Below are 12,308 nucleotides of genomic sequence, written 5' to 3' on the forward strand. Positions count from 1 at the left end.
TGTGATGTATTATTTATGTACTTATGTATGTATTCATGCACATAATTCATGTATCTACATAAAAACATTTCTCCCCGCTACTACACTGAAGTAGCCTTATAAAATGAGTTTGATTGGAGAATTTATGTTCAGCTGGTATATAAAATCGGGTTGCCCACTAAATTATTTCTTCAGGTTGTTCCACTGGGCTTGCCTACTCTTTTATTTACTCTTGCCTACTCCTTTATTGGTGTGGCTTTATACTCAAGATAGTCTTCATTCCTCTTCAGAAATGTTCATACTGAGCATCTTATAGATCAACAGAAATACAGATTGCATTAATGTGCTTTCCGCAACTGGTGGTTCTGTGGTTTAAAGTAGCTGTTATTTGTCACACTGACAGGTACACCTACTGCGAAATGCTGGTGATGAAGTTACCATTACTGTTCAGTACCTCAGGGAAGCTCCATCATTTTTAAAGCTCCCATTAGGTAAGAGACAATTAATGGATATGAGTTATTTATTTTTCTCCTTGTTGTATTCTTATAATAAGATGGCACTAATAGAAATGATAATTCAATCCTTGAATGTTTTACTGCAATAAACAGGAAATTATTTGTGTACTTTGTGGCTTTCATTGTGAGAATCTAATGCATACTGCCTAGGTAAACTATGTCAAAAGCCCTTTCTCTCATCCACCAAGCAGGTCACTCAATCATAGAAGGAGACAGGGTTGGTCAACCAGGACCTGGCTTTCATGTACCTGTGCAGGCTAGGCCTGGTCACCCACTTGTCTTGCACATGCCTTCAAGACAATCAGCAGTTTGGTGCAGTTAGAGTCTCTTCTAAACACATAAACAAGCAATTAATCCTTAAGTGCCAATTATTATGTATTCATGTCTAAACTTATGCCAAACTCTGTATTAGTTGTTCACAATCCTCAAAAGAGTGGAGCCACCAGAAAATATTATGAGAACTGCAGGCAAATTTTTCCCTGTTGTGACAACTTGTGTCTTCAGTAGCCACAGTATGAGATATAGTAGGGAATGAAGGAAAAGCTACGGGAAGGAAGCAGGGGAGGGAGGCAGATACTGTTCCCAATTATGTGTTTATGAGAAATAGTAATAACACTGGTTAATAGGAAGAGACAGTATAGTTGCATTTGGAGTGAATACACTGTAGTACTATAACTGCCAGGGTAGCAGCTTGTCTGACTGAATGCTTAGAGATGGGGGCCCATGAGCTTGAGTCTTCTGGGATGCCAGGAAAGGACAAGATACTTCAGATTTATGCATGTATGCACTTCAGTCTTGCCTGCAGTGTGAGCTGGGATGCTTTTTACTGCTCAGTAGAATTGCTGCTTAACTTGTGTCACTGATTCTTTGAGACTGTAATTCAGCCTTGTGCATGGACTTGTGAGAAGCTCTTCTTTAACAGGGGTACCACCATTTATGTATTCTCTTAAAGATCTATATTCTGTGTTTTTCCAGACATTATTTGCTTATTTGCTCACCAACTGAAGAAGTACTTATGTCAAGTCATTTGCTATAGGTCATCTTTCTTATTGAGCTTGGTTTCAGCCAGTATAAAATGGCTGGAGAGAACATCTAGGAGAGGAGCTAGTGAGCTTTGTGCTGGGGTTCCAAGTCCAGTTCAGAAGAAAGGACATTTCTTAAGTTCCTTAAATGTCTGATCATACCAAGTACTATTTTTGAATACTGTACTGTAGGCATGACATCATGGACAAGACTGAGCAGGGTAGTGTAACAGATTTCCTCATGCTCTGTGTAAAGGAGGCAGGCCTAATAAAATGCCTCAAGTAGGCATTTTATAAAGAACGTCTCTTTCAGTTAAAAAGCATTTTGTCTTCCTTGTGCATGTTGATATTCTGTGTCTAAAATGACACTGAATTTCTTACTCTGAATTGGTTTCTCTTGAATAACAGTAACAGGGGCAGATTTCAAATGGCTGGCTACAGACCCTTTGAAAGAGGATGGTGGTTTTTGTAAGGTGAAGGTTTCTGGTTCAGGTGTTTGGGGATGCTACAAAATTGTAGAATGATAGAATTGTCTGAGTTGACAGGGACTTGTAAAGTTCATCTTTTGTCTTTTCCCACAAATCTGAAGGCTGGCGATTTAACCACACAAGTATTTTTTATATATTTTGACAGTACCAGAAGTACTTTAAAAAAAAAAAAAAAAGGCAAGAAAGCAGGATAGATGTTTTTCCTTCTTTTTTCCTTCCTTACACCTGAGGATAGTGTCTTTTCCATGTGGCAAAACCAAAGACAAACATCCCCATCACAAAATATTTCAAAGAAAGGATGAAAATTGTAGTTGATGTCCCTCATTTTCTCCATGCTTGAGTGTTCATAGATTCACAGAATCACTTGAGCTGGAAGGGTCCCTTGGAGGTCATCTAGTTCAGCTCCCCTGTAATGAACAGAAACACCTACAGCTAAAACAGGTGCTCAGAGCCTGACCCAGCCTCACCTCGAATGTCTCCAAGGATGAGGCACCCATGTGTGCCCCCTGTGGCGCAAGTGGTAGAAGTGCCGCTCTGCTACACAGGAGGCTCGAATCCCGGGGGTTGGACTCGATGATCTCTAAGGTCCCTTCCAACCCGCACGAGACTGTGATACTGTGATAACACCTCTATGGGCAACCCATCCCAGTGCTCTACTACCTTTACTGTAAAATATTATTTTCCTTATAACCAATGTAATCCTCTCTTTTAGTTTGAAACCATTTCCCTTGTTCTATCACAGTAGACCCTGCTAAGGAGCTCTCCAATATCATTTAGCAATATTGATTGTAAGACAAATCTTACTATCATAAAGTCCTGCTGATTATCTACTTTACAGTGATCTGCCAGCCTATTTCATTTAGGAGGTTTTGTTTGTTTTTTAGAGTTTTAGTGTAATTAAGTGTCTAAAGTGAAAAAAATAAAATAAAATATGTTGATGGGACTCTGAGGTAATCAGATCTTGAAAATATTTTTAAGGCTTTTAAACTGTAAATAAAATCCAGGTGTTTTGTTTTTTTTAATTAAGCAATAGAATCCCTTACTTTTTAAATCTCAGTCATTGTGTCAAAAAAAGTTTAAAGGACATACAAGCAGCTCCTACCTGTACCACTGCAAATCAGCTCTTGCTTTAGGTTAAGCATCAGCTATCTTTTTATTTCCTGAGTCACCACAAGATCTGCAAAATCCACTGTGATCCTTAACTTTCTTTCATTCACCTCTGAGTTCTTATTTTTTCTTGCAACCCTCAGGAGTGCCTCAGTTGCTTTTGTGAACTGCAAGTATGTGTATACCTGATATCTCTCTTTGTGACCCCTTATCCTACAGGGGAAGGTTTTCTTCTGAGTATTCTCATCTGTTGCTTAGGTAAAAATCATTCTTCCTTACACTCAGAGGATCCTTCCTGGCCTAGCTTTCTTAAAATAACAGAAGTGGCACAGCTAAGAAAAAAATGTAAATTGCATAGATAGCATAAGTTTGTCATAAAGTTTGCATTTCTCATAGGCTGGCTGTCTACCTACAATCTGGATGGAATAAGAAGAGAGGTAGGTAATAACAGTGGTTACTGAGAGTTTTAAACATACCACCTACTTCTTACATCAGTACTTAGTGGGATACTGTAGTCACAGAGGGGTTGTTATCAATAGCAGATGGTTTGTTTTAAATAAGCACTTTCTTTAGATAGACATGAACTAATTTCCAGAGACTGGACTGATGCCTTGCACTTATTTGAAGTCTCACCTACTTGTGCAATAGCTAGAGTGACAGATAGAGAAAGATTTATTTTAATTGTTTTTGGTTTTGTTTATTGTGTGCATCATGTGTATGCATATCCTGTGTTTTCTTCAGAGGAGGAAAGACCCCTTGATAGCTTTTGGGATACCATGCTGGGCAGCAGTTGGAGCTCATTGAAGAGGTGAGGACTGCACCTCTCATGAAGGCAGCTGAACATAGACAGAAGCTTCCAAAATACAGAGTGAGGCCACGATAGAATAATCTATGAGTGAGTGAGGCAGAATAAGCAGAGAACAGACTGAAAAATGGGAAGGTGAGATAGCAATGAGGGAATGGTCTCAAGTTGTGCCAGGGTAGGTTCAGGCTGGATTTTAGGAAAAAGTTCACCTGTGAAAGAGTGGGCAGGTGCCGGAACAGCTAGCATATATCAGGCAATAAAATAAGGACCACTAATAAAAACACACTAAAGCTTCAAAGCTCACAGTACAATTTTGAGACCTCAACACTGAGCTGACAGAAGAATTGTTATGGAGAAGATGAGCTTATCTTGAATTAACTTCCATTTTATTAAATCTTTCAGATATGTGAAACAGATACATATGAAAATGTATGACTAGGAATGACTTTCTGACTCTAATGATGTTAGACTTGACAGACGTATTAATGTGAACTGATTTACAGGCAGTTTCAGGTTACTTCTTAGGACAAAAAAGGTTTTGGTGATGTTGAATCTAATGCTGTAAAACTGATGTTATGTGCTTTTTTGGCAAGACCAAGTGCTTTCTGACTGTAGTTGTGCATTACTGGTGCTATATGTTAATTTTATACATTTAAGCAAAAATTATACAATGAAGTGGCTTTGTGCTGTTTCTGTTCTTATAAGTAAGTTACTACATACAAATGCATTCCTTTCCTAGACTCTCATTAGCTGCTAAAGCAAGGATCAATATGCATAGCTGTTAAAGAAACAGATATCTCAAAGAATACAGCTGTTATACTAAATTATTAACATAGTCTGTGTTACAAGATGACTATTTGCTTTTGATTTCTTAGTTGGAGGATGTACATCATTCTTGAAAATAACTGGCATTTTAAGAAATATATATATCTGTTAGTAAAATGTATATACATATACAATTAGTACTTGTCTGAGAATTTACTGTCCATGATTATAACTCCAAGATGAGACTTTCAACGCTGAATAAGACATTAGTCATTAAATTAATGGAATTTGTGTAACTTAATTTGTTACTTGGTTTTGAATGTCTCATTCTCAGGAAAAAAAGGAAAAATAAAAGAAAAAAAAGAAAAGGCTACTCCTTCAAACAGTTAAGCATCAAAGAACTTTCCATGAGCATAGGCTTTATAAAACAACATTCAATTAGTTGGTGTTTTGTTGTTTTTTCTTTTTTAGTTTGTTGTGGTGGTAGGAATTAACTTTATTTCCATCTTGTAAAGCTGGAAAAAATATTGCCTGATAGATACATTTATTTTTAACATAAGCAATTGTCTTTCATGATCTGATTTCCAGGTTCCCCTGGACCCTCCAGTGATCACAGTAGTGGAGCTTCATCACCTCTCTTTGACAGTGGCTTGCATTTAAATGGGAACTCAGCCAATACTGTAAGCAAATGAATGTTAAAAATGTGGTGTAAAATAAGTAAATTCTCTCCCTGTTCTAAGATTTAGAATGCTAACATAATGTTGTATGTCTATTCTCTCTCTCTCTCTCTCTCTCTCTCTCTCTCTCTCTCTCTCTCTCTCTATATATATATATATATATATATTAGTGACTTTATTTTGGTTGGTTGAGGTTTTTTGTTTTAATTTCTTCTTTGTTGGCTGTTAAATCTTTTATTTCAAGAATAGGTATTGCAAAATTCTGTACTTTCGAAGTGGTCAATATGGGGTCCTGAATGGCTAGGTTCTTATTCTGAGGCAACTGAGAAGCTTGTAAGAATGAATGCAGTAAGACTGGATAATTTTATGGGGATGAATGCATGAAATTTAGACAAATTTTGTTTAACTGCAGTGTTGTGCTGTGGAATTTAGTACAGCTAAAGATGCTGAAATGCACACAGAATTGAAAAAAGAATATGAAGGTTGAATTCTCTAAGCTAAAATTTATGATAGAAAAAGATGCAAGAAAAGGAGACAGAAATAAAAAGAGAAAGCAGACATTGCAAATTAAAAGTTTATTTATTTATTTATTTATTTAAATCCATAGAATATGCACTTCGTTTTCTGGAGCAAAGAGTTGTTATTGAATTAAATGCATCGTTGTGCAAATAAAGCGTTTGTTGTTGTTGTTGTTGTATGTTTGTTTGGTTTTATTTATTTTTTTTTCTGGGAAAGATAACTAGCTGTCAAAACCAAAGAAGATAGGATGTCTAAGTAGGTGATAGCGTTGCTGTCTTAAAATGAAGATTGAAGATGTAAATAATAGCTGTATAGGAATAGCTGTTCCTGCCCTAAACCTGTTTCAGTCATAACTAATTGCAGCTGTAGGTGGAGATTAATTTTTTTTTGTTTGTTTTTGTTCAGACATACCAGATTCTGCTGCTTTTCCCAACCTTTGCAATTTTTAAAGCATTACCCTTCTGTATAAAATAGCCTTAGGGCTATTTTTCATCTGATAAATATATAGAAAATGATAGAAGATATCTAAGTCCCATTTTAATATCGCCATACTTTGAGTAGCCTGCTACATCTTGTAAGGTTGTGTTGCAGTCATATGTTCCTTCCAAACAACAGTCAGATCAATGCTGTATTAGAGAATGCATATATAGTCATGAAGCACTGTTCCAAAAATTATGCCTTTTAAAGGAAAGGATGGAAATGAGGACTAAATTTTTATGGCAGAATTACCATGCTGTCATTCAGCATGTCTCTTCTGAAAGAAGTACAGATATTCCTGAGCTAAAGTATCATTCAGGCTCTAATGTTCACATAACACAGCAGAATATGTTGTCATGGTTTGTATCATATAGAAAGCAAATCAGCCATGATAACACCAACTATTTCTTCCTAATATGATCACCCTATTTTCAGGTCTAGTGCTAGATTTCCTGTTATTCATATCCTTATCGCCTCTTCTGTGAAATTATTGTTATATGTGAGACAATATAATCTTCAGGATTTTTTTTCTACAGTTTCTGAACAGTTTGCAATATAGAACTCTTAAACATAGCAAAAGCTAAAGTGAACTCTTCACATCTAATTATTTTGTATTTGGGCACTGTGACAAATTCTTTAAAGATTAGTAGTGTCAGATGCATTCATCTGTATCTGATGCAGTTTACTAATTATAACCTGAAATTTTAGAGAATGCAGAAGGTTCAAAGGAGCTACTCCATAGGCCAGTGTTTAGTGTATATCTATGCCAAGTTTAGTGAATATCTATGGAGAAAATACTGAAAAGATAAATTCCTAACTATCCAAAATCTTTAAGATTTTCAGGCCAGCCCTCTGGTAAATTGTGGGAGTCAAAGAGACATGGTCAGCTTCTTTTCAGTGGTCTGTCGGAACAGGACAAGAAGAAATAGCCATAACCTGGAGCATAGGAAGTTCTGCATCGATATGCAAAGGAAATTATTCACAGTGAGGGTGATGGAGCACAAGAATGGGCTGCCCAGGGGGTTTGTGAAATCACCTCTGGAGACATTCAAGACCTTTCTGAACTACCTACCTGTGCAGCCTGCTGTAGGGGGCCTGCTTTGGCAGGGGGGTTGGATTTGATGATCTCTGTAGGTGCCTTCCAACCCCTACAGTTCTGTGATTCGGTGAAAAGGAATATATGGATGGATGGATGGATGGATGGATGGATGGATGGATGGATGGATGGATAGATAGATAGATAGATAGATAGATAGATAGATAGATAGATAGATAGATAGATAAATGAATAAGAGGCCTGTGATAAATTATATGACTGTTGAATAGTAAAAAATTTGCCCAAACTATGTTGATATATTTTTTTTCTTCAATCATTTTGTTTCATCTGTTTAAATAAAAGTTTTGCTCTAAGAAAGATATTGACTACTTCAGCACCATGTATGGTTTATAAAAAAGAAAAAATAAAGGTGCCCAGCACTTGGTGGCATGTATGGAATGCTAATTCTTCTATGTGTATGCTAGTCCTTGCTTTGGAGTGAAAGAATGGTACGAATCAATCACAGGCCAAAAGAGAAGAGGGTCCAAGCAAGGGCATGGAGACTCTTGTTGAGAGTAGAAGCTATGCTTGATGGGTGCTTTAATGCATTGAATAGACCACTAATTGAGATCAAGTTGTTGTTCTGTACCTAAAAGCTCCAATATTTTTACTTTTGCATGTTTCCGTAGTGCTTTCAAACTCAATATAAAGATACTATTTGTCATTCTTAAGTTGTATTTTATTCTTCATTTTTGCCATCAGTAGATCACGTCAAAACAGTTTCAGGGTTTCAGATCAATAATTTTTCTGTTGGAGTGATTTAGTATGTGATACCAGTAGACTCTGCCAACTCACAATCTGAAAATCAATGATTTTGTTGCTGAGTATGAAAGCATTGAAACCCTAAATTCACTTCCAGACATAAAACATAATGCATGAAATAATTAGAAAAAGTAGGTAACTTACAGGGACAGTGCTAGTTACAGTCATGAAAGTAATCATCACTATGTATTCCATTTGTTGAACACAAAACACTTAAGTAAACAGAGCTTGTTATACTTAAATATTTCGGACAGCTGGCATGGTGAGAACCCATATGAAATGAGGTAAACACACTACAAATAATAATGATCATTTTTCCCATTAATAAAATATGAAATGACCATTCCCTTTTCATGTACAGGGAAAATGATCCAAGTTTTCGGTTTCTAATTATGCCTCTCAGGCAACATAGCTGTAGAACCTGGAAAAAGGCTGTTTAGTACACAGTAGGAAGTAATTAATATAGATCTGTTTATGAATGCTTTTGATGTTGAGTAAGTAAATTGTTAATTTGAGATTTAGATACTCAAAAGTGCTGTTTCTTTAATTCTGAGTTGACTTTTACTATGACATTAATGAAATGAACAAAGGTATCTCTATAAAGTGTAATCTTTTAGGTGTATTGATCCACACTGTCATTGTTAATCCTTTCCATGGACCTATTTCCTCTTCTATTTAATATCTGATTTATGTTAGTTGCTTCTTCTGTGTAGATAAATGTCAAATATGGTTTTAATGTTTTCTAGCTGTTTGTTCCCACTGTTGTTTTTTTAAACTTAGAGACTTAACAAATTGTGGTGAAATGGTGAAAGGAATAATGACACTGAAAAGGAAAGTTTTCCTACCTGATAAATAAATGAATACTAAACAATCTTTGCTGCTTTGTCGCACCTAGTAGTAGTTTCAGAAATGTTCCGATAAAGCACTGAACGTTAATCTGATATTCACTCACAGTTTGAGAAGGAGGCTTAAATTTTTTAAGTGTGGATAGCCTAAATTCAATTCTTTTGCACTGGAAAACAAATCAAAGACCAAGAAAGGTTGGATAAAAGGTTCAGGCTTTGTTGTTTATCTTTCAGGAAAAGGAAGTGTAAATAATGTGCCAAGTAAAAAAAAGCTGCAACTGGTTATTATTAGGTTTCATTTTTTCATTTTTTACCTACTTTCCCACATGCTGCCCTCTCTTGTGAATGCACAATTTCTTCTATTCTTATGAATTTTTTTCATTTTTGTTTTCAGCAGCATCAGAAACAGAGATAAAAAGAATATAAAGAGAGAAAATTTCTGGTAGAAATGTGGTCATTATGCTTTGGGTTTTTTTTAATTTCTCTTGTGACTTTGAGTACCTTTAATTTGCATTGAGGTTTTTGGTGACAATTTTAATTGTTATAAGTAATACTCTTCTGTTTGGCCTATTATGTTCAGAAATGCACAATGAGAACAATGTATGAATTAAATTGAATTAATTTTGCTTTTTTGTTTGTTGGTTGGTTTTGGTTTTTTGTTTGTTTGTTTTTTTGGTTTTGTTTTGTTTATTTTTTGGTACAGAATCACTTTTTTTTTTTTTTCCTTGTTATCCATTCTCCTACTTAGGACTGCAAAGGTACAAAGTAGACTGCTTAAGGGTAAGGCTAGATCAAAAGAAGTTAGAAATCCATTACATGATTAAGCAAAATTATTACTATTTATCACTTGTTGGCAACATGGTTAACAGAAAAAAAACAGTAATCTTTCAGATATGCTAGAAGGCAGTATTGGATGTTGATGGTTAGAAGTATTTTGTATTATGTGGGAGCAGTCATGAGATTGGCAACTACATAAAGAATCTGATGCTTTAGAAGTGAAAACAAGCATTATTATTGTGATTATCTGCAGAAAAATGACCTGTCTCGAGTTGTGTTAGCACAGATGTACTCGCAGTTCAAACGCATGTAAAAGGCTTATAATAAAAAAAATTTATAATAATAAAAATAATAATAATAATTTTTTAAAAAGCAACAAATCAAGGCAATGGGTTCTTCCTCAAAGTTGTACTCATTGTCACTCCACAAGTTCCTACAACAAATTTATACTTACTGAGTTTCTAGTCAGTGATAGGAGCAAAAGGCAACTTTCAAATTCGTCTGGAAGGATGGTCAAAATATGTTAAGGCCAAAAACGTTCACTAACCAGGAGCCAGTTTTTCTAAGCAAGGACAGCACATACCATTTTGAGATACACAAGGCTGCCAAAAGATGTCTGTAACAGATGAAAATCATGTGCACCTCTGTTTATAAAGTAACAGAACAATAATCTCACATTGTATTCTGTTCTGTTTGTTATATACCTTTAATGTGTGTTCTGTTGTATTTTGAGAAGAGTCCTAATTACTTTCTGCTTTTCTGCTGAGATGTAAAATAAACTACCCTGTCCCCATTCCCAACCCCACCAAATTAAGACAAGGAAAGATGTTGCAGGCAAGGTTGTTAAGGTTATTCAAGAACCAATTACATGCTAGCCTGAGGGAAACAAATTACAGCAAAAGGCATACTAGTCTTTACGTATTCTCTAAAAATACCTTAGTCAGGTTTGTACCTTATTGGCTCATTAAAAAATAATAATAATAGTAACAGCTAGTACTGTAATGAAATATTCATTTATTTTTCCATTGTAAATCACTTCTAGCGAAATTTATATAATTGCAAGATTTTTAATTTGTTGCTCACCAGCATAATAATAATCCCAGTCATTGAAATGCCTAGCTATTGCAGTGAGTAGAGCAGTGTAGATCCTTAAGACATGTACAGACTCTCCTCGTAAACACCACATATAAGTGCTCGGTGTCCGCAAATCCATCTGTTAATTAAAAAGCATTAAGTGTCTTCAAGAACCACCATTAATTTTCAGAAGCCTGCATGTAATGAAGCATTAAAATGAATCTGTTTCTTTTTTGCATTAGAAATGGAGGGTTAGTATCCTTGTCTCTCATACTGTTTTACCTTTTTCTCATTTAATTAAACAACCTGTGTCACTTAAAATAATGCAGTGTAGAGATGTATAATTAAAAGTTCCTTCTTTCATTCAATTTTAAAGACATGAAATTACTTGTACAAATCGTTACTTCATTTGGAAGGGCTAGTTTCCTGTATAAAAGCTTTTATCTATTAAATGATTTGGTGATGCATACTTTATCACATAATTACTGTCTTCTTAAAGCTGTCGCAGAATTGTGCACCTGCATCTAAGCATTCCATTAAAAATAAATAAACACAGTCCATCATCTGTGCTAATGCTACATCAAAGGAGTGCAAAGGTATTTTGATATTCATTAAAAGCCTCTGAATTTTAAGGCAAGTCAAATGCTCTAATTGACTCTTATTTAAGAAGATACCTCATCAAATTGTTTTAGCTGGACATCACCAATTTCAGTCTTGTTTCTTCTCATGGCTTAAGATTTGTTATTATGTTATTCCATGATTAATGTTAGGTAATGTAAGACTCTTGTACTACAAAATGAAGCAGTCTTGTTTTCTTCCCCAGCCAGTCAACAGCATCTGTTTTTTGTGTCTCCCTAGAATAATTATTGGCAAATTCTCAGCCATGCATTGGTTGGATCAGTTCATTGATTCACTGAGAACTAATCATACTTCTATATGTGTGGTTTTTTGTATATGCATATTGAATAAATACATATAGTGTACTCATAGATTTGTCACTGACCTGACTGAAACCTATAGAGAGAGATCATTCAATTCACCGTGACTTGAGGCATTGCCAGTGCTGTTACAAGAAATGATGTAACTTTTCCTTCCAAAGAACTGTAAGACAAATCTTCCTACTTTGAAAAGCATATTATATAGGGGGCTTACTTTTGAGTGTGCTGCAGGATCTTCACTAATGGGTTTTGTACAATATGCTCTCCTGTTTGAACCAAATAAATAAATAAATAAATAAATAAAAATGCAATGATGTTAGCATTTACTAAACTAATCCTTAAAAATAAATTAAAAAGAAAAAAAAAATCCATTAAAATGTATTAGCCGTTTTCTTCAGGTATGAAGAAAATTAAACTATGCTAGACCATGTTATAGTATTCCAATGTTGTTTTTCCTAGGAA

General features: G+C 35.2%; 1 protein-coding gene across 1 annotated transcript in view; it reads left to right on the plus strand.

The window, feature by feature from the left end:
- The window catches only part of SNTG2 (syntrophin gamma 2), a 126,212-nt gene that overhangs the window by 38,839 nt on the left and 75,065 nt on the right, over positions 1-12,308 (plus strand). Inside the window, exons 7-8 of the mRNA XM_085542617.1 lie at positions 383-470; positions 5,270-5,361. Coding sequence (XP_085398743.1) covers positions 383-470; positions 5,270-5,361 — 180 coding nt within the window. The remainder of the gene's footprint in view (positions 1-382; positions 471-5,269; positions 5,362-12,308) is intronic.

Source organism: Coturnix japonica, chromosome 3 (genome assembly GCF_054131305.1).
Source record: "Coturnix japonica strain WE chromosome 3, WE-NBRP24, whole genome shotgun sequence".
NCBI lineage: Eukaryota > Metazoa > Chordata > Aves > Galliformes > Phasianidae > Coturnix > Coturnix japonica.